General features: G+C 39.6%; 2 protein-coding genes across 8 annotated transcripts in view; one reads left to right on the forward strand and one right to left on the reverse strand.

Annotated features, from left to right (window-relative positions):
- ARL13B (ARF like GTPase 13B) overlaps nt 1-23,541 on the reverse strand; it is a 79,722-nt gene that overhangs the window by 34,320 nt on the left and 21,861 nt on the right. The window lies entirely within an intron of this gene.
- STX19 (syntaxin 19) lies at nt 7,782-22,157 on the forward strand. Its single transcript, XM_084642026.1, has 2 exons — nt 7,782-8,021; nt 20,631-22,157. The coding sequence occupies exon 2, from the start codon at nt 20,699-20,701 to the stop codon at nt 21,578-21,580; it is 882 nt and encodes a 293-aa protein (XP_084498152.1). The 5' UTR covers nt 7,782-8,021; nt 20,631-20,698; the 3' UTR covers nt 21,581-22,157.

Raw genomic sequence — 23,541 nt, forward strand, 5'->3', positions numbered from 1 at the left:
GCCCAGTGGGCGCTGCGATCAGCCGGACCTGCAGACGTGGCAGGTAAACAAACCAGCCCGGCCCACCAGGGGGCTTACCCTGGCGAGCCGCGTGCCAAAGGTTGCTGATCCCTGCTATATAATGTGATGTACTTTTCTCAATTTTACCATAATTGTATCTGAGTGAAACAGTATGCAGAGAAGCACGCGAGAACACTTTGAGCTTTGCAAATAATCCTAACTTTAAATGTTTCAGAAAAAGCATTTATTGAAGAGAGACCTTTTTCTTAGTCGTCTTTTTCCAGATCCATAACTAAGATAAACATGCAATCAGCTGTTTGACAGTTTTCTGAGGCACCTACAGTCACACAAATAGATTATTGCTTACTAAAAAAACAAATGCAGAGACACAGATGTAATCCAAACTATCTTCTGTAAAACTAGACAACAAGAAACAACGCAAGTCACACAAATTCACTGATTCATTTTAAAATTTTAATGTTGGAAGATTTCCTAGGTTATTTAGTGGGACTTTAACATGTTAAATTGGCAAATTTTTAAAAAAAACCACCACTTATTTAGCTTTTCTTGAATGCCTCTGGTTCCAAAAGGATTGAACAAATAGTCTGATGACATCAGTACAACGAATAATAGTTCTCTGAGCAACCACATTGCTATTAAAAGATCGGTGGCAACACAATATGGCATTTTCCCTCCCTTTACCTGTTTTAATTAAAAACTAATAATTCTTGAAACCTTCCACCATGGCAATACTGCTCCTTGGCAAATCTTTCAACTGTGAGATTGCCATTTAGCAATATATTTCCCTGGCGTTATTTTCCTCCTCCTGAAAGCGACAGTAACTATCTACTGTGCTTGTAGATGATGCAGAACATTTTGGGATACAAGCATAAATCAAAGTAATGTTATTTTGAACTTTCTGTAACTGCTATGATTCTATACTAAATAGAAAACCAGCAACAGCAAAGAACACTGCATAGCAGCAAGAAGTCTGAAAATTACACCCCCCTCTCCTTAATATATTTCATTAAAAGTAATTATATTTTGAAATGAGCACCATCAAAAAGTCTTTCACAATCCTCCCATTGCGATGAAACTTGTATATGAATTTTTGAAAAAAAAAACCCAACAACTGTCACCTCCACAAAGGCAAGACACTACATTTGTTTGTTGTTACATTTGAGGAGCCAAATACCATATCTCCATAGCCAATACCATAGCCTGTGCTTTGGACCCATTTCATTCCTGACTGGAGAAAGCCAGTGCTTAAGAACTGGTTCAACTGTTGGCAGAAACTGTCAGCACCTCTTTAAGGGCAGGTTGCCAGCTTTTGTTAATCTACGTACTTTAGTTACAGAACTATTCATGTTACTGGTGCTGCACTAGACAGAATTGGCAGATCACCTGGTGAGGGATTAAGAGCAATACGGCTACAGATAGACTCAGCTGCCTTCAATACCATTGATTATAGGGTGTAGCTGGCTTGTCTGCAAACCCACAGAAAAGACAGATGGAGCTGCAATTTGGCAATTTAATTCCCATCAGGGAAATGCCAGAGGCAACAGAAAAGCAATAACTTAGAACTACCCACTGCTCTCATATGAGAGTTTCTACAGGGCTCCATTTTGCTCCCACATCTTGTTCAATTGGTGCATAGAGCCAACAATGTTTTCAGCATGCTCAAATGACCCCCAGCTCTATTCCTCTCTTATCCAATCTAGCCAGTGCTATTAAATGCCTTACTCAAGATATGGTGAAGACTGGGAAATGAATGAGAAGCTGAAGTTAAATCCAAGAGAAAATTGCGATGATGCTGGAAGGTTGGGGAAAGTAACCAGGAAATAAGGTGACAATTACAACTGCTTCCTTAACTGAGGGTGTACTTCTACAGTTTGTTACAAGAATTCAGTCTGGAAGTACTGTTGGATCCACAGCATCTCCCACCCATGCCTGGGCCAGAAACTGTGATATGTTTAGACACAGATCTTGCTGCCATGATTCACCAATTGTCACTCTGAGATTAGATTACTGCAGTGTGCTCTTGATTACTGCATCTTAATTCAAAGTGCACTGAACCTGGTACAGAATGTGACAGCCCTCTTGGACTATGGCTACATTACGATATGGCTATGCCCCTACAGCCTTGACACTAAAAAGCATGCAGCGTAGCTGCTGTTCGTCGGCAGGAGAACGCTCTCCTGCCGACAAACAACTTACACCCCGCACAAGCGGCAGCAGCTTTGTCGGCAGAAGCGCTCTCCTTCCAACGAAGTGCTGTTCAGACCGGCACATTTGTTGTTCGGGGGCGTGTGTGTGGGTTTTTTTAAACACCCCTGAATGACAAAAGTTTTGCCAATGAAGTGCCAGTGTAGACTAACCCTTGGTGAGCATGCACCATTTTGTATGACACCTGTGCTTTATGATTTGCACTGGTTTCCAGGTGGAGTTTTAACATGACACCCAAAATGACAGACCAATTCTCGCCTCTCACCACACTATTCTAATTGTGGTTGGTGGAGGCATTCAGACAGGATCCCACTGAAAGAAAGGAAATTGTTGGCTGGGTATGTATTCTCCATTAGCAGACCTCAGCTGCGAAGGGCACTCTTTCCTTTCCTTCAAAATAACCCAAATCTGTTGATGTTCAGAGCATGCAAAGTCTATCTTCATACACAAAATTTTGTCATGCAATAAGGACCATTTCTAGCTGGGATTCGGGGGGAGGGGTATACTTATTGGTCATTTTCTAATTGAGTGGCTACTCCTCTTTCTGTTGTAGGTGTGTAGAGACCTTTCATTATACATTAACAAATCTTTAAAACGGTAAATTTTAAATTTGGTTTCCTGTTAATTTTTTCCTTCATTGTGACCGAACATTCGTTTGCTCATAAACAAGAAAGAAATCTCCTTGTAAAGATGAGTGTCAATATCTTAGACAGAGATTAAGAAAAATATTTAAAGGAACACTAAGCTTCCAATGAAAACAGTTTTTAAACAAATCAACATTCCCCTGATATGCTTGAAACACAGCAGCATTAAAAACCTAAAAGTACAACTGACTTGACTTTCATTGTTCAAGTGCGAGAAGCATAAAAAAAAGTAAACAAAGAGCATAAATGGTGACACGGAACGTTGAGTGCATAGGTACAACAATACTTACAACATATGATTTTTAAATTGAAAGTGCACCCTTTAAATTAAGACCTTTTTAAATTATGTGAAAGTCACCCACTGACTTACTGAATTCTGTCTTAGCCCAGGTTTACACTGGGTTTACATAAAAGGTTTTCCGTATAGAGCTATACAGCAAACCCTCCTAGCATAGATGCAACTTATATCAACACCAGCACGCCTTTGCTGGTTTGGCAAACAAAATGAGCTCTACTTGCACATGCACGGTTATGCCAGTATAACTGCATCTACACTAGGGCTTTCGCCCGTATAAAAAAGGCTGCCAAAAAAAAAACCAAAAAAAAAAAAAAAAAATCACCCCCTGCCCCCCCCCCCCCCACCCGACATTACTGTATCAGCACAGCGTTTAGTATAATGTGATGCTTTCTCAGGACACCCAGGACTGAGAGTCACCTTGTTATCCTGCACTCATGAAAGAGTCTTTCTTGTGGTAGCTGGTTGTCAGCACCTGTACTCCAATTGCCTTTCACCCACTAAGACAAGGTGGGTGAAGTAATATCTTTTATTGGACCAACAATAAAAAATTACCTCACCCATCTTGTCTCTCTAGTACCCTGGGACCGACACAGCAACAAGTGCACTGCTTTCACTCAACCTCTCCCCTCAGGACTCTGCCAGTCCTACTTTACTTTGCAGTTTAACAATAGGTGCATCCAACACCCGAAACCCCAGGGATAGCTCAGTGGTTTGCGCATTGGCCTACTAAACCCAGGGTTGTGAGTTCAATCCTTGAGGGGGCCATTTAGGGAAAATGGGGCAAAAACTGGGGATTGGTCCTGCTTTGAGCAGGGGGTTGGACTAGATGACCTCCTGAGGTCTCTTCCAACCCTGATATTCTATGAAGACTTTTCCCTGTAGTATCTAGCCCAGGGGTGGGCAAACTACGGCCCGCGGGCCGCATCTGGCCTGTCAGATGTTTTAATCTGACCCTCGAGCTCCCGCAGGGGAGCAAGGTCTGGGGCTTGCCCTGCTCCAGCACTCCACCCGGAGAATGGGGTCGGGGGCTGGCCCCAGTCTGCGCATGCCATGGCACCGCATGGCTCCCGGAAGCAGTGGCATGTCCCCCCGAGGCTCCTATGTAGGGGCAGCCAGGGGGCTTCGCACACTGCCCCCACTCCAAGCACTGCCACCACAGGCAATGGGAGCTGCAGGGGTGGCATCTGTGGATGGAGAAGCATGCAGAGCTGGCTGGCAATGCCTACACCAGTGGGGAGACACGCTGCTACTTCTGGGAACTGCTTGAGGTAAGCGCCACCTGGAGCCTGTACCCCTGACCTCCTCCCAAGCTCCAACCCCCTGTCCCAGCCCTGATCCCCCTCCCACCCTCCGAACCCTCTGTCCCAGCACAGAGCACCCTTCTGTGCCCCAACCTCCTCATCTCCAGCCCCACCCCAGAGCCCACACCCCTAGCAGGAGCCCTCCCACACTCCAACCCCCAATTTCGTGAGCATTCTATGGCTCACCATACAATTTCCATATCCAGAGGTGTCCCTCAGGCCAAAAAGTTTGCCCATCCCTGGTCTAGCCCCTCTGACTAGAACTCACAGTAATTACAAGGTTCACTACTGCAAAGGGAATAGCATACATACAAAAGCTTGTTTGATTCAACGGAGTATCAGCTCTCACGTAACGCAGAACTTCAATCAATTTAAAGTGAAAACAAGTATATTAACGAAGTTTAAGATTTAAGAGACAGTGAGCAAGGCTAATAAGAACAACAGGTTACAAATAAAACAAATGTAGAACATGATTTCTAGAGACTACAACTCAGCGGCTGCAATCCTTGTCTGAAGCAGTCTTATCTCACCTAAGCCTTTTCTGCAGTGTTTCAACCCAGGTTGGTTGAGATCCTGTTTTCATGAATGTAATAAACTGCCAAGTTACCCACTCACGTGCAGAATAAAAGAAGGGTCCTGGTTCCTTCCTTTTATGACCCCAAAGTCCATTGTTTTTGTCCCCAGAGTCAGGATGACTCCTTGTGATTTCCTTACTGGGGTGCTGGCTCCAAGGTGTCTTCCATACTCTGGTTTGTTTCACATTCTCCGCTGACCTGTTTTTCCTGTTGACTTTCACATGTAAATAGGACTCTGTGTTGACCTTATGCTCAAATAAATTGGTTAGTCTCTAAGGTGCCACAAGTACTCCTTTTCTTTTTGCGAATACAGACTAACACGGCTGTTACCCTGAAACCTGTGTTGACCTTACAATATTTAATTTACACTGGAGACAGGGATAGTTGAATACACATGATCTGGTCTGGCAGAAGACCTGTTTGTCAACTCTCCCTTGTTATAGACTTTTAAAACATTATGTCAGTATAAATACACACAGTTCTTTACATACTGTCAGTACATTCCACCATATTAACGATCAGCATGTCCTCGGCTTTCACTTGCTAGCTCACATGATATTCTTTACAGATAAATACTGTGAAAGCAGTGTGTTGGTACAGTGAGTGTGTCAGGGCTGAGAACAGTTACTGTTACAAAACATGGAACCCTTTGCCAGTTGGATTCTTGGGAACACATATAGACATGACCTTAAAACTAGACTATAAACTATTCAGTGTATCTCCTTATGTGTTTGTGTAGCTCCAAGCACAAGAGACCCATGATCCATGACCCCAAAGCACTACCATACGTACAAGCTAGGAGCTAAACTTTTGCCTAGAGACTGTAGCTCAAGGTGTATTTGCACACATGGCTTCTAAACAAGACAGTGTATGGGGCATTTTGCACAAAAGATATTCTTCAATTGAATGTAAATTGAAAATGGAGGGGTGGGGGAGAGGGAGCGAATAGCATGTGGGAATGACAATCTTGTGAGTGCCACCCTGGGTATGGTAAACAGCTATTACACAACACTACAATGTCCCAAAAGCTGGCAGGAGATGATCTGGTTGCAGGACACCATCTAGAATATTTAGAAAGCAGAGGACGAACAAATGTAAACATTCTTTTATAGTAATAGAGAAATAAAATTCTAGCTTCAATGTTAAAGTAGGTCCCGTCCTCATTGACAACCCCTTGAGGAGTATCTAAAAGGTAGCTTCACAGAAATACTATTCTTATACCTAAGGTCAGCCCAGTCAACCAAGGACATCAAATATGAAGCGAAACTTATTTTCCCACACACACTGACATAAGCCTAGCCATGACAACTAAAAGGAAGGAGATTGCTGAGGACAAGATTTCTTTTAAAAATGGGTACCTAAGTTTAGGCTTCTAAGTCTGTCATTTTGCACCTGAACATCCGGTCTCATTTTCAGAAATGTTGGCCACCCAGCATTTCCCAGTGCACTTCACTTGGAGCTGCTGGATGCTCAGAGCTTTTGTAAACCAGGCCACTGAATCAAGTGCATAATAGACAAGGGACCCTAACCTTAGGAATCCTCACTATTTTCCACCTCTTTTCCCACCTCTGCAGCATGGGGAGCAGGTCACTTGTTTTGATCAAGTGAGATATACCCACATAATACTTTCCCTGCCATTGCAAGGGCCTTGAGCATTGATACACCTCAGCACCTCCACCTATTCTCTGCCTCTGGAACACGTTGTATCACACTGTAATACTTTGGTCTAAATGGGTTGTTGGATTTAGTGTGCAGCTGCTGGGTGGTGTTGGTGACCTGTGACATGGAAGAAGTCAGACTAGATGATCTGATGGTCCCTTCTGGCCTTAAACTCTGAATATTTGGACAAAGTATTGAGGCTTCTATACCTGGCATAAGTAACAATTACATAAGAAGTGAAATAACTAAGTATTTACCTCTGTTGGACAAGGTAAAGATCCAGAGAAGAGGACAACTGGTGAAGAGAACTGATTAAGATGATACAACCTACAAATGCTTGGAGGGAATAGATTTTTACTGGTAAAGGTTGGCAAACATTGATTTCATCATACACAAATCGAAGAAAAAATATTTCCATTAATGATAATCAAAACTTACAGATGGGCAAAGTAAGAAAAATGCTGCTTGAGAATTTAGTTTGAAGCATATTTACTTTGTACACTTTGACATGTGATGCTGACAATTTGGGTTTTAAATGGGTATAAGCTTTAACTTTTTTAATTCGTCATTAAATAATTATCTGACCCCCATAATTTCCCACAGCTGTGAAAATTTAAAATTGATAAAAAGAAAAAAAAATCTTATAAACAAACACTGATATTATCCATTGAAATAAAAAATAAATGAAAATTGAATTCTGACAAGCCTAAACATGTTCCTGTGTTATCTTTGGACTCAATTTATGAACTGAGTTAAAGACTTAAAATACTCACTGTTGGGGGGCCTACGCTTCCAAACTAGTTTTGCGAATAGGTCAGTGAGCCTTCCTCCCCCGCTTCAATGTAGAACTTCAATTCCTGTTCAAGGAGGTTTTTGGTTTTTATTTTGTTTTAAATGAATATTGTACTTCCAGCCTACAAATAATGTGTCTAAGAAGCTAGTCACAGGAACTTTCTGCTATTGGTCAATTATAATAAAATGAACCTCCTCTAACGCAAGGCTGAGTCTCCAACTGGCAGAACCAGATTCCTCAAGAGTAAAGTAACCAGTTTGCTCTTCTACTGTAGTACTACTTGCAAGGAGTCAGCTTTTCATACCACAGCTCTCTGAGATGCACCCTCCAGACCATTATTTAAGCACCAGGAGGAGCAGGCATGCAGAAACTGTTTAACAGAAAGGCACTCAAGACACATTACTTAAGCAAATGGTCAAAGTCATACTTTTCAGGATACACTGAATTTCACCCTTAGAAGTAGGATTCCAGCACCGAAGAACAAAACAAAACAAAAGACGACTGCCACCAGCACAGCATTATAAGGTAAACAGTTGGTTTTATTTTGCATTAACAGTTGCAAATATTACAGAAACAGTTTGCAGTACAGTTTAAAATGAAATAACTAAGTGTGAAGATACACAAATAGAGGCTGTCTCCCCTGCTCAGAATTTGACAGTGCTACTAGTAAATATGCTCTCAACAATTCTACTGCTCATGTATATGGATGCTAATTTGTGAGACAAGTTTTAATGCATAAATGTATTTTTCTGGAAGTCTGCCAGAATTACCTTAAAGGAAAGGACTTGCTTGTAATGTTTCAAGTCAGTAGAATCGTTAATTAGGAAGGTTCATGTTTTAAAACTGCGAGAGGCATACATGAAAACATACCTGAAGTGATAAACCAGCAGAGTGCTTCACTCAGTTTGTCAAATTAAGTTTACCAAGTGAAAAACTGCATACACAGAAGAGCACGCTTATTTTATTTTAATTTTATATTAAGATACTTGGGTTTCTTTTAAGATTGCATATTAACATTTACTTCTGCATATGTTAAAGTCAAAGCACTAAAACTTTTAGATCAATTAGGATTTTTATGATGACTAGAGCTTTTGAACTTTATTTGAAGAGTCATGGGAAAGGGCGTGTTTGTGCACATTTAGTAGTACTGACATCATGCATCTGGCATTTAAGAAAAGTATTGCTGATACACAGACGAGCATTCAGTAAAAAGTTCTGTTCACCTATAGGCAAAATCTGAATGTCTCATAATAATACAAAATAACTTACTCCTTGATTTGCCTATTTCTAAAATTTAAGACACCTGAGCCACAGAAACATGAATGCTACATGTTTCTGAAATCCAACAGATGGTTTAGTGGATTAATCCAAATATGGAAAGAGGACACTTTCACATTAATGTCATGTTGCACATTTCTGTATTTATATCTGAAGTTCCATCATACATGAAAGAATTTTACAAAACCAGTTTTACTTTTCTCTCTTTTTTTGCCCGTCTCTCAGCTTGGCTCAAGATCCAGTGATTTTCATGCATAAGTACAATGCTGAAATGTAAATACTGAAGGGGTTTATTGACTCCTATCTTGCCAATGGATTTTCTTTAAGTAGTATCTTAAAAACATTTCTATGTGGAATAATTTTTGTAAAAGCCTGTGACTACAGAACCTAAAATTTTGGACCCAATTTGACCTCACAAGATAAATCATGTATTGCCTTCAAATGTGATTCTCTCTAATTGATTCTAAAGCCTTTGTACTTCCCAAAATTCTAAAATACTGCCCATCAAAAACCACAAACAGTGAAGGGTACCACAAATTCAGAAAATGTACAGTATCAGAAATGCTAGCAATAGCAGAAGTAAATCAATAGGAATGGCTTTCCATGAGCAACAGTGGTTTCATTTACAGATCACGGATACTGGTCTCTCTCTCCCCTCCGCCAAGGCAGTGTATTAACCAAGATTCTTACCATATGTAATGGGAAAAACAAAGGAGAGGTACGTGCATGTGTATGCACAGAGGAGATCTGATCATAACAGTGATCTGCAAAGGAAAAGCAAGTCGGTTATGCTTTTCTGCACTTCATGGTATATAGAGGCAGCCTGAATTTATTACTTGTATTAATAATTCATAATTAAAATAAATGCATTTATGTATTTATTTTTAAAAAGGTGTTCAATTTGGTTTTGTTGTTGTTTATAACGTTAGAAATTCTGGTCTTCTCTACCTTGTTCTTCCTGCAAGGCCATATGGACAACAAATAGAATGACTTACTCCTACTAATACCAAGAAAGTGAAACCTCAGCAATTAAGACAGGAAAGGATTTTTATTTCCTGTTTACACTGTGTTTTTCATTTATGCCTATTTAACTCAAACACCCAGCCTAGAGTTGAGAGAAAAGATTTCTTTAGATTCCACATCCCTTCCCCTTCAACTAAGGGCTTAGTAAGTTCCCCTGCAATTTTTTAGTCTTCCAATGAAATCTCTGGCAAGGTCATAGAAGACAAGACTATATTGATGGTATTTCTAACATATAAAACAAACATACAAAAACTCACACTTTCAGTCCTCCTTATATATTATGACAGAACGAGAAAGCAAGCCTCTTTTGATTCCCATCTCCTCTCTTTGCAGAACACCTTTAACAGATATTAACCAAGTAAAATATTACAAAATTAAACTAGCTAATCTAAAACTGATTTTTAGCTATAAGTAGTCTCCTACCTTCTATTTCCAAAACAACAGACTCAGTTTACAGTATGTTCTGGATTTGCTGAGAAGTGTGACAGCCACATAATCCACCAGTGCTTTTTTTGTACTTACCAATAAATTGGCACTGGTATTTCTTTCTCAAATACAGTGAATTATACTACTTTACCTATCAAACTGGGCCTTCTGTACCTTCACTTTTAAAGCAGAACTCCGCTTTTAAAATAGTGAGTTATCCTGAAAAACGTGTTAGTCTGTATTTGCTAAAAGAAAAGGAGTACTTGTGGCACCTTAGAGACTAACCAATTTATTTGAGCATAAGCTTTCGTCAGCTACAGCTCACTTCATCAGATGCATACCTGATGAAAAACTGGTGGCATGATATGCCTTGAAGTAAGGTGCTGCAGTACCATCCACCTGCTATGGGGATGGAATGAAGAGTTTGTATACATGCATTTGGAAGGAGATTAAAGAGAATCAACTTTATCCAATTCAAGATTCCCCCCGCCAACTCCACCACCTCTAAGTATAGGATATACTTAGAAATATAATAATAATCTTTCTATGTCTTAGTTTTATTTGTAGCCATTTCTAGTGCAGCTCCTCTCTTAGGCTACCACTTGAAGTAATCATGCTAATGACAATTCTAACTCTTTTCAGAGTTAATAGCCGTGTTAGTCTGTATTCGCAAAAAGAAAAGGAGTACTTGTGGCACCTTAGAGACTAACCAATTTATTTGAGCATAAGCTTTCGTGAGCTACAGCTCACTTCATCTGATGCATACTGTGGAAAGTGTAGAAGATCTTTTTATATACACACAAAGCATGAAAAAATACCGCCTCCCACTCCACTCTCCTGCTGGTAATAGCTTCTCTAAAGTGATCACTCTCCTTACAATGTGTATGATAATCAAGGTGGGCCATTTCCAGCACAAATTTAGGGTTTAACAAGAGCGTCGGGGGGGGGGGGTGTAGGAAAAAACAAGGGGAAATAGGTTACCTTGCATAATGACTTAGCCACTCCCAGTCTCTATTCAAGCCTAAGTTCATTGTATCCAATTTGCAAATGAATTCCAATTCAACAGTTTCTCTTTGGAGTCTGGATTTGAATTTTTTTTGTTGTAATATCACAACTTGTCTGTAATCGCGTGACCAGAGAGATTGACGTATTCTCCAACTGGTTTATGAATGTTATAATTCTTGGCATCTGATTTGTGTCCATTTATTCTTTTACGTAGAGACTGTCCAGTTTGACCAATGTACATGGCAGAGGGGCATTGCTGGCACATGATGGCATATATCACATTGGTGGATGTGCAGGTGAACGAGCCTCTGATAGTGTGGCTGATGTTATTAGGCCCTGTGATGGTGTCCCCTGAATAGATATGTGGGCACAGTTGGTAACGGGCTTTGTTGCAAGGATAGGTTCCTGGGTTAGTGGTTCTGTTGTGTGGTATGTGGTTGCTGGTGAGTATTTGCTTCAGGTTGGGGGGCTGTCTGTAGGCAAGGACTGGCCTGTCTCCCAAGATCTGTGAGAGTGTTGGGTCATCCTTTAGGATAGGTTGTAGATCCTTAATGATGCGTTGGAGGGGTTTTAGTTGGGGGCTGAAGGTGACGGCTAGTGGCGGTCTGTTATTTTCTTTGTTAGGCCTGTCCTCTAGTAGGAGACTTCTGGGAACTCTTCTGGCTCTATCAATCTGTTTCTTCACTTCCGCAGGTGGGTATTGTAGTTGTAAGAATGCTTGATAGAGATCTGGTACGTGTCATCGTCCGGACCCATGGAAAAGAAGCCCTTCAGGAATTCCACCATGATTTCAACAATTTCCATCCCACCATCAACCTCAGCCTGGTCCAGTCCACACAAGAGATCCACTTCCTGGACACTACAGTGCTAATAAACGATGGTCACATAAACACCACCCTATACTGGAAACCTACTGACCGCTATTCCTACCTACATGCCTCCTGCTTTCACCCTGACCACACCACACGATCCATCGTCTATAGCCAAGCTCTGCGATACAACCGCATTTGCTCCAACCCCTCAGACAGAGACAAACACCTACAAGATCTCTGTCAAGCTTTCTTACAACTACAATACCCACCTGCGGAAGTCAATCTCTCTGGTCACGCGATTACAGACAAGTTGTGATATTACAACAAAAAAAATTCAAATCCAGACTCCAAAGAGAAACTGTTGAATTGGAATTCATTTGCAAATTGGACACAATTAACTTAGGCTTGAATAGAGACTGGGAGTGGCTAAGTCATTATGCAAGGTAACCTATTTCCCCTTGTTTTTTCCTACACCCCCCCCCCCCCGACGTTCTTGTTAAACCCTGGATTTGTGCTGGAAATGGCCCACCTTGATTATCATACACATTGTAAGGAGAGTGATCACTTTAGAGAAGCTATTACCAGCAGGAGAGTGGGGTGGGAGGAGGTATTTTTTTCATGCTGTGTGTGTATATAGAAAGATCTTCTACACTTTCCACAGTATGCATCCGATGAAGTGAGCTGTAGCTCACGAAAGCTTATGCTCAAATAAATTGGTTAGTCTCTAAGGTGCCACAAGTACTCCTTTTCTTTTTGCGAATTCTAACTCGTTTCACTTAGAACAACTTACCCTGTGAATCATTCCTGCCTCACTTCTGAATCCTATTCCTATTTACTGGGAGTGTTTTCTCAAAGCTCTCCACCCTGTACTATTTGAATCATGACTCATGACTTTGAAACAAACAGGCTCTATCCAGAGAGAACTCTGAGTTCAACACAAGGATTCCAAACTTCAGGCTGAAGGGTGGGCAGACAGACAGACAATAGATTGTAACTGGTATTTTCCTATGTCTATGCACAGGATTTAAACTATATGTAAACACGTTATAAAGGAGAAGGAACTGGAAACCTTCCACAGACAAAAGACTGAAGACTTAATAATCCAGCTCTAGCCTTGTAGAAATTGGGTAATGGGATATAAAGCCTTTCACCTGTAGCTCATTGGATTCTATTTGACCCAGATCATACCAAGAGCTAGTTGGGTGGCCAATGTAAAGAGAATTGGTGGGTTTAGTCTACTTCCTCATATAACTGTGTCCATAAAAACAAAAAACTTGTCAGCTTTGTTAGCAGTAGCATCTCAGGGGCCATGGGTTGGTTCATCATGAAGGTTTAAGATCTCTCTCACCCGCAAAGGCAGAGCAGTACAGAAAGTTACACTACTACTGCCTCTGCTATACTGCACTTGCATAGAGAACTTCATTGTGGAGTCAGCATACAGTTGATGTGTGCTCTTTGCACCGTGCCATTCTTTTGATAAAAATACTGAAAGTTGTCTGGAAAGCTCTCTCACATGACAGTAAAGCTCTGTTTCATGGTTACAATGTCAGCATTCTGGTCTGGCAGCTGTGAAATGGGACCAAGCACTAGTTGGCAATCTACAGAGTAAATTTTTAGTCTCCAGTTGTATAAGTCAGAAGAGCAAGCCTTGAATGGTCTAGGTAGCTACCAGATGCTACAGAAATTAAATGCATTGATTTCACCCATCTCCCATGCTACCCGGTTTTATTGCCCTCGAAGTATAGCAGTGGCTGAGCTTCCAAAATAGTCACCACTGCAGCGGAGGTTTGCCTAATTTTCATTGGGGGAGTTTTGTGATTTGCAGTTGTGGTATTATATTTGCAACAATCAAGTAAAGGTGCAACTACTCCATTTTGTAGCCACAAATGAACTGAAAAAAGGTCAGCATCTCCATTACTCATTTTGAAAACCCTGTCAGTTTTTTTTAAAAGAGGCACTGACAACATTAAGACATTTTTAAAGTTAGGATATTAGTTATGGTAAAAGCCACGTTAGAAACTTTAAAAAGCTCCATTCTGGTTTCTAATTAAGTTTATCCACTCCCATTACACAGCTTGCCTGTTTCGGCAGTTAGTAAAAGAGTGGTTTGTCAGTCTGGACTTCCAGGTGCAGTGTTCATTTAACAGCAAGAGGCCATCTCCAGGCTGTTAGTGTTGAGTTCTGGAAGTCCATACTGCATGCACTTCTCACTTTCCATTACCCAAAGAAACAGTGAGATACAGCACAAATGCTATCTTTATGCGTGGGAATTGTGATTGTTATTATTATTATGGCAATGTTTAAAATAAAGGATCCAGAACTTGCAGGTTCTAATCCAAATCCTGGTTTTGCCAATGACTCAATGTGTACAAGATACTTCACTTCTTATCTCAGTTTCCCCAACTGCAAATAGAGGCAATAAGATGTTTACGTCACAGGAACATGTAGAGAATCAGCTGTTATAGAGCACTTTGAAGGCATAAAAGCTTACACAGACTATAACTCACAACAGCCACCATTTCTTCCCATTCCACTAATGTTAGAGCTTCAGCCCATTCTCAACCCTGTACTATCTCAGCTGCTCACAATCACCTCCTCCACCCAACATCTCAAGGCTAGCAATCTACAGTAATTCTCATGCTTCCCAGAACACAATGGCTTCACAAAATTCTGCAGTTCCCTCTCCTGGAGTTTACCAGTCCCTCAGAAATCCTAAAATCCTTACCATTATGTCCAAAGAAATCACTTTTTTCCCTGTATGTCACATCCAGAACCACCCAAACCCCCTCAAACAACCCCCTCATTAATACCACTAGTCCTTCCAGCTCTTAAAGCTTGTTCCTTGTTTTCCCCTCAAACCTGTCCTCTACTCCGACTCCCAGTTTGACACACTGCACCCAATACCATCACTTTTCCTCAAAACCTACTCATGCTAATTGCCAAGTATCTAAATACACCCCTCTCTGCTTACAGCAGAGTCCTGTTCCAGGCACCCTCTATCAACAACCCTATAAGGAGTCAGTGGCAAAGCCTACCTGCAGCAAGCTAGGACAGCTGTATGGACAAATAGCCCCCAAAGCACTCGCTCTAGTATGATCCCAATTCCTTTGTGCCAGTTGGACATCACATTCTTAACGTAAGCCTCAAGCATCAGCATTTTTAACGTAAGCATTATTGCCTGCTACTGGTTACTTTTTCAACACAATGGACAACGATGTTGCACTATAAATATGCAGTGCAGTTTAACACACTATAGCAACCTTCAGTATATAAAGCTTGTCATAGCGAGTATGTTTTTTCAGGCTGAACAACCTTCACAGAGTCCCTCTGTTTGCTACATTCCTTTTATTGCACAACATATAACACACACAGAGAGAGATACCCAGAGTGTTTATCGTGAATAATTCATTTTTTACAATATGCACAAATGCAGCGTTTTAAAAATAGAAGCTGGTCTAACTGGACTGAATTTGGCATAGAAACAGAAAATGTGACCCGTTCCAATACAATTTAAGAATAGCTATTTTTCCATGAACATCAGCTCGTTTAACATTTTAAAGCAGTGACTTTTTTTTAATAGAGTAAAGATTCATCAAGCCTGCTTACCATTTTATAAACAAAAAAATTAGCTTGAAAATCCCGTAAGCAAGGTGTTTTAAATTAAAAAAAGAAAACCTATGCCTGCACTTAATTTTTCTTCTGTATCTACTTTAATGCAGCATTTGGGATAACGTCACTGGAAGATTTTACAGAAAAATGTTGAAAGCATAACAATTTTTTCTCCAATTCTGTGAGAAAATACACAAGCAAAGCTGCTGAACAAACTGAAAATTCAGATCTAATATAATTTTTCCCATGTGGAGCAAAAAGTATTTTAACTATAGGCATTTCAAATGTTGCACATCTCACTGAACCTATTCTTGCACTTCTAATATGAGACACCTAAGAATGACGACTTGGACTCTAGACCACACTACACTCTTAAAACTTTGCTCCCAGTCACTGTGCTCAAAAGTGACTGTCATGCAGGGTTCTTCTCTCTCATATAGTCTATAGCGTTGTTTCTGAACACAGTTGTAATATAGCTTGGAACCATGTTAGAAATGGATACCAACTGTGTTTACAGCCATTTAAAGCTGCACTGTTTGACTGAAAATACTGAGCACTTACACCGCTTGTTTTGAGCCACAGCATAAATGAGACTACCAGCAATTACACAATCTGCCTATCCCCCACTTCAACTTGTCAACTGTATTTACCTGAAACTTCTGACTCTGCATTTTTCTTAGTTGCCAACACACTGACAAGCTTAATTGGCAAGCAGTGTTTGCAGGCAGGGACTAGGCTGTTAGGATGTAAGATATGGAACTAAGTTTCAATTCCATTCCCACTAAGACTGTAAAGTAAAAGCACAAAGTCGTCCAATTATTAACAGCTATTTAAAGTGTTTTCCTCTTAACTCTGTGAGTTTAATATTTGAACACTAATTGCTCAGTCTGTGAGTGCATGGGGAAAGATAGGAGACTGGTATTCTGAATATTCCAGTACACAGTCCCAGGACATTCATACACTATCACTACATTTTCCTATAAAGAAGTGTGCGTTCACCAATTTGAAGATAATGTCACTCAAATACTTGGAAACTAAGTAGACAGTTGTTTAAAGATATATAAAACACATACAAAATCCAAAAACAGTGTTTTTCTGCTATTGCATGTTTACACTAACAGAGTTGGCAGCCAACTTTTAATATGGTTATAACTGGTTTTGAAGAGGTAACATGGTGACTGCTTGTTTTAAAGTTTTCCAACAATTAACTGCAAATCATTCAGCTTCACAAAAGCTCTATCTTGCCACCCCATTACCACCAATGGTGTGCCCTTATAACTTGCCTTTTAATTATAGGCTTCTTAAATCATACTAAATTAACACGGGTCAACAGACGTGTTAGGTTATGCTAAAACAGATTTTCAGGTCACTTCTCTGAAGTTTTATTCAGCACTCCTGATTACTTTCACATGCCCCAATCTGAACTTTCCCTGGAGCAGTCTAAATGGTGCCAAGCAATTCTGAAACATTTCAAAAGAATGTTATCTCTAACAAATCACGTCTTCTACTATGGGCAGATGTACAGTAAGTTTAGCAATGCTAAGGAATTATTGTAACATGAATACATCATGCAAGGGCTTCTTTGCTTTGAGCAAAATAATGTTTTCCAGTAGATTAACAGGCTTGCCTGAACTTAAGTCTCTGTACATTACCAAAACACTGACACTGGTGGATTTGTTGGCTCTTAGAAAATTATTACATTGTATCACAAAAAACTATAAGATAGCAGCAAAAACCAAGAAAAAACAAGGAGAGCAGGGGAAGATTACCAATGCAAGGATACAGTATCTATCTCTTCTCCAATTACTTATGGCCCGCAGCAAAAAGTCTTAACACAGTTTACATTTATGGTTGGGTTTGATTTCCTGTTAAATCTTCCTGTGGACAGGCATATTTAAGTTTGTTGGAAATATATTCCCAAGCGTTTAGTTTCATAACTTTTCATTATGCAAAAATGTATTTAGGGACCTTAAGTGTAGACTAGGGATCAGAGAAACTACAACTGTACTATTATTTAAGGTGTTCACACTACTGTGTAAATATGTACAAAAGGTATGTTGCATCCTGACAATTTATAAGAATCACTCCTTCACTGTCATTACGTGTGTCACTGCTTCGATGATATATAAACACACTGAACTTGATTGTTAAAGATCTTCACTTTTTTTAAAAACATCAGTATATTAAAAAGTTATCCTATCACCACCAAAAAAACAGCCAAAATGGCACTACATTCCACTAGTTTACACTTACTAACTGTGGAGGCAACTCTTTATGCAGTAACTCTAAGCAATTTTGAATTATTTGAAGGTTATAGAGTTGAATCTTGGCAGTATGATGGTGAACTCTGATAACGTTTTTAAAGCCCTTCTGTAACGTAACTTGCTTCATATATTCTAATGTGTTCTGATCTAATTGGTGAAGTTCATCTGAAGATTAACCTTGTGCAAAATGTAGACTTCAATTAAGAGCGGTGGGAAATTTTCAAGATAGGATGCAGTTGAACTCCCCCTATTAAGTCCATAGGAAGGGAGATGTTGTGTCCCAGTCTGCACAAATCCTCCATTTTTGCCACTAGTGAGAAGTTTATCCTAAAGGTAAAGGTAACAGAGAGTAAACCTACCAAAATGCTAACTGTTAGAACATTTGGATCATCTCTGTAGACGCAATGAAAAGGATTTCAGAGCCAAACAACAAACCATGACTGTAGTCATGGTAATGTGTATAATTATGTAAGGACCAGTGAACAATTTACAATAAGTTTTCATCATTTATCCTTTGTCACAGCAGGCAGTAATGACCTCTATAGCTAAGGACGCACAGAAGTTGATTTTACAACCCCATTATCACATGCTCCTCTCTTCCTTCAGTCTTTACCTCTTACTTTGAAATTTTCCATTCTTGCTTTTTGCCAAATGGTAAGTTTTTTGGAAAATTTGAGCAAAACATTAGTTATTTTTGAGTTCAAGGAGAGTGGGGGAGTGTTGTGTTTTTCTTCAGTGCACATGATGAGAAATTTCTACTAGCCAAACTTTAATAAAAACAGTACTACAGCACTAGTTGGTTGATATCTGAGTTGACATTCCAAATGTACATACCTGTTTTGCTGACTAGACCTATGGTTCCTGATCATTCACAGAAAAGATTATAAACATAATTTAATCCAGAAGTGATCTACCCTTGGTAATTTGTTGCTCTGTTACATCTAATGTAGACGTATTACATTGACAACTCGTTATCCTGATAGACAAAGCAGCAGTTTGGAATCAACATGAACAAATTTAGACATTAAAGAAAATCCTAACTTTGTTTAGATTAGATATAAACAATTTATTTTCCATTTTATATGTAGAATATATTTCCCATTCAACATATAAAGAATCTGTTAAAGAAAGCACTGAAAAGTCACTAACTTCACATTTAATGATGCTTGTGTAATTTACACTCCCAAGTGTAGTTATCTTCGGTTTATAATTTTAATATATTCCTCCTGTCTCAGACCTAGTATAATCAATGTTTAATTCCAGAAGAGTTTCAGAGTCATGTTGTAGATGTCCTCTGGAAAAATGTTTGGGCTGACTAAAGCTTTGAGACATTAAAATGAATTTTACACTAGTAGCTCCAAATATAAGGTCATCAGGTACTATACAACTTTCTCGTATTATGCTGTACTTGCACAAAAATCCTGAACTAGACAGTTACCCCAAGTCCTATTCCAGAGCAGTAGCTGGGAACGGAGATTCTACTGCAAAAACAATCCCATCAATTATTTTCTCCTTTGATGGGGGGGTGAGGGGTAGGAAGAGGAGAAGAAGGCTTAACAGCAGTAGCTCTGAAACAGCCACAAAAATGTCAATTCCACATTTGAGATACCAGCCCATACAAGGTTTTTCACCACCCTGTTTAAGACTACCACTATTTGAAAGCCCCCATGAGTCTGTGAGCCAGCAATAAGCACAAGCAACACAAGCAGCCATCTGGGGCTCTGCTCCATGTAATGACCCGTACAGTATAACATTTAACTAAATACTTTAAAACTATTGCACACCAAAGACAGTGTAAGCTAAACATTCAAAGAAAGCTTCACTCCAAGAGTGCTGTTTTGTTAAAGTTGCGTCGTCAGACATTGGTTTCATTCCCTTTCAAAATCCTGTGTTCGTAACTCTGAGGTTCTACTGTAATTCTAATAAAGGCAGAGAAAATCTTCCAACTACACTACCATGAATGCTGTATGCACCAAATACAACTTACAGAACAATAAAGGAATTTTAAAAGTAGCTACCCTTAGTTTAACTATACAGGCCTTGGAGGAGGGGTTGGGGGGGGGGGCAGAGATTTCTAAACCATGTTAAACAAAAGGCCTAAAATAGCTTTTCCAAACAAAAATGTTTCACTTTTAAAGGTCTAGCCTATAACATCCCAGGACTAGAAATTAAGGGCTGTGATGCCCATTGGGAAGCTGAGAATGGTATAAAACTCCTGTTCTAATCCTGCAAATTCAGAGCTATGCTAGTAGGAATTTCACCTCACACTCCAAGAATTCATATTAAAACGTAAATTTAATAATTTTTTTCAAACAATTTTTTTCCCAAACATGCCCTACCTTCATTTTCTAATCAATTTTAATTTCTAGATACCAAATAATAAAACTACTGCTGTCCCAGGACTGAACAGCCCATCTTGGACTTCAGGCCAGTGTACATTTAGGGAGTAAATTCTGCACTGAAAACACTGGGATATGCTCTTAACTGGCACCTGTTTGATTCAAGTCAAAGGCTTGTGGTTTTATGTTAACTGCAATTTATCAAACAGCTGTAATCACCAGATACAAGGTTTATTTAGTCAGATGCTCATATTCTCCCATTTGCTGCTTTTTTGACATCTTATCTCTGTGCACAGGAACAGCTCTCTGCCATCTGCATAGCCAGTTTGTGTGCAGATAATTGCTAAACAGGGATGTTGTTGTTGTTGTTACATTTAGGATTACAGTGACTTCAACTCCTAAGGAAAGACAAAGTTAGCCTGCTGTTCCTTGCATGACGGAAAAAAATGAAAGATCGCCTTCAAGAACTTAAACTGCGAGCAAAAGAACTGCAGCTAGCTGAAGAGAACAGCTGTGTGCCTGGGGTGAAGGAAGACTACCAAGTAGAGTTTGAACAGCAAGCTATTATTTATGAGAAAGAGCCCATAACTGAGAGGCACCTAAATGAAATCCAGAGACTTCAGGACGAGATTAGTAACTTGGCAGAAGATGTTCAAAAGTTTGGTCAGCAGCAGAAAAACCTCATGTCCTCAATGAGAAGGTTTAGTGTTATTAAAAAGGAGTCCAACATTACAAGAGAAATAAAAATTCAAGCAGAGCATGTAAGTAAATGCTTGGATGAACTGTCAAAAACAGTGAAGAAGTCTGAAAGCGAACACGGGCCATCTTCCGCTGTTGCAAGAATCCTTACATCTCAGCATGCATTCCTTTTCCTGCGTTTCCAAAACACCATGCTTTCATACAATGATGCTATAACAGCCAAGCAGGAGAAATGCAAGACATTCATTGTCCGCCAGCTTGACGTGGTTGGGAAAGAGGTCTCCGAGGAAGAAGTGAACGATATGCTTCAACAAGGAAAATGGGAGATTTTCAATGAAAATCTGCTTACTGAAGTCAAAATCACTAAAGCTCAACTATCAGAGATTGAACAAAGACACAAAGAATTGGTCAATCTGGAGAACCATATCAAAGACTTGAAGGAATTTTTTATTCAGATCTCGCTTCTGGTGGAGGAACAAGGAGAAATCATCAACAACATTGAAATGGGTGTAAACAATACTCAAGATTATGTTCAAACATCAAGAGAGAAGTTTAGACTCGCAGCCAGGTATAGAAAGAGAAACCTTTGTAAAACAATATGTTGCTGGTGTTGTCCACGCTGCAGATAACAAAAAGGGATGATTCTCAAATTTCGCAGGCTACCATTTTGCCAGTAGAACTTTTGGAGCAGCTCTGTGGGTTCCATTTACACTTCAGTTTGTTTCTGCTTACTCTCCCCACCTCGAGGGCTCTTTCCTTTTACCTCTGTGCATCTCACACTAAAAAAAAAAAAAATATCCTCTCTGTGCCCCTGCAAGTGGCTCTTCCTGGCAGAACTAGAGAAGTAGTACCTAGGGATTCTCAGCAGTTTTTCTGCTTCTGTTAGGCTGTGGTAGAAGTGTTACACTGGAAACACAGATGAAGTGGAAAGATCACCTTTTCTGATCCTACCAACCCAGAGTAATCCTGCTTTACAAGAGGTTGTCCAGTGGAGCTGGTGGGTTATCACAGTGACCAGTGTGATATAAAGGCAAGGTCATAGGAGGTTCCGCCAGTGGTGCTGGGAAGTATTAACAGTATTGCTAACACCAAACATTCAGAAGTCATGTGTCGGGCCCCAAAAACCCTGAGAGTGGCTTAGTTATGTTTTTTAAAAACAAAATAAGTTTAAGGTTATTTTTATTTGCCTTCTGGTTTTTGAGCCTTCAGCTTGCATCTGAGTCATGTTTTTAGGCTTTTCTCAACAACTATGAGGGCAAGCAATTTTTTTTTTTTTTTTTTTTTTAATTTGCAAGCTGAGATATCTATTTAATCACTTTTCTCCAGGAACTGAGGCTTTAAATTAAAACATCATATACAGCTAGAATCGTGGTAAAAATCAAAAGTGTTACCAACTGGAGAGGGGAACCACGCACATTTCTCCATTTATAAAATGTATGAATTATATTTCTGTCCAGAGTGAATGTGTGTGTCTATGATGTGTAATTAATGTGTCTATATCTTAATTATTTAAATATAAGGACTGAACCAAACAAAAGTTCAAGAAACCCTGCCTAAAATATTATTCTCATGAAGTGCACATTTTAACAACCACCACCTGTTTCCACAAGATCCCATGTGTTATAGATGTACATATTGCATTCTTATCTGTGAAAGAAATGTGTTATCAGTCCAGCTCTTCCTGCTAACACTGTAGGGATGTTTAATAAAACACTGTTTACTTCAAAGGAAAAAACGCTTCTATTTTTTAATATGGAATAAAGCCCAGGTTTTCAACAAGCTATGAAAATAATTTTCCATCTAGGAGGAACTAAATAGTGAAAGAATTTTGTTTCTGCTGTCCGTATTAGAACACAATAAGACAAATATATAATATATTGCCAAGGTTTTGAGAGGAAAGAAAAAAAACAGGCACAGGGCTCAAAATGTGTAAAGATCCCTTGTCATATTTTGTCAAGCAAAGGCTGCTATTAATTGATGAAAGTAGAACGTATATAGACATTGTGAGACTTTGATGTGGATCGTTTATGTTGGTTAGCCAAGGTGCTTGAAGTATATGTGCACAACTAATAAAAACACAAGATCTTGTTAGGGCAGTTTACTAGAACATAAAATGGGCTTTCTATAGCCGCAGAGTTATACAGAAACGCTAACAGACAAGGAAAATACATTTTGGTTAGAAAAGTGCGTTAGACAGTCATGATTGTGTTATGCAACTATTTGATACATTAGCAGCTACAGTCCCTCATTAACAAAATAGATCGCAGAAAAGAAAAATAACTTTCTGCCTTGAAAATACAACATTTCCCCTTGCCCTACCCAGCAATCTATTATAAGTCTCAAGGGCTATCACTGACATTTTTATGAAATTTACTCTCATTGCCATGCTTTCAAGCACTTAGAGAGAGAAGATCATTTTTAATAATGCCAGCAGGCTGGATATTTGTCTACATAATATGAGATCTAGACCCTCCCTCCCAATTAGAGCATAGGGGAATTTATGCACAAAAGAAGAAAAACCATTAGCATTAGAGATCTGTTTAAACTGCTACGACATCGATGAGAGAACTGACCCATATGAATCACATGA

Source organism: Lepidochelys olivacea (assembly GCF_965140295.1).
Source record: "Lepidochelys olivacea isolate rLepOli2 genome assembly, chromosome: 1".
NCBI classification, from domain to species: domain Eukaryota; kingdom Metazoa; phylum Chordata; order Testudines; family Cheloniidae; genus Lepidochelys; species Lepidochelys olivacea.

Bases quoted from the DNA above. Each gene is read 5' to 3' on its own strand.
- STX19 (XM_084642026.1), top strand. From the start codon at position 20,699: ATGAAAGATCGCCTTCAAGAACTTAAACTGCGAGCAAAAGAACTGCAG.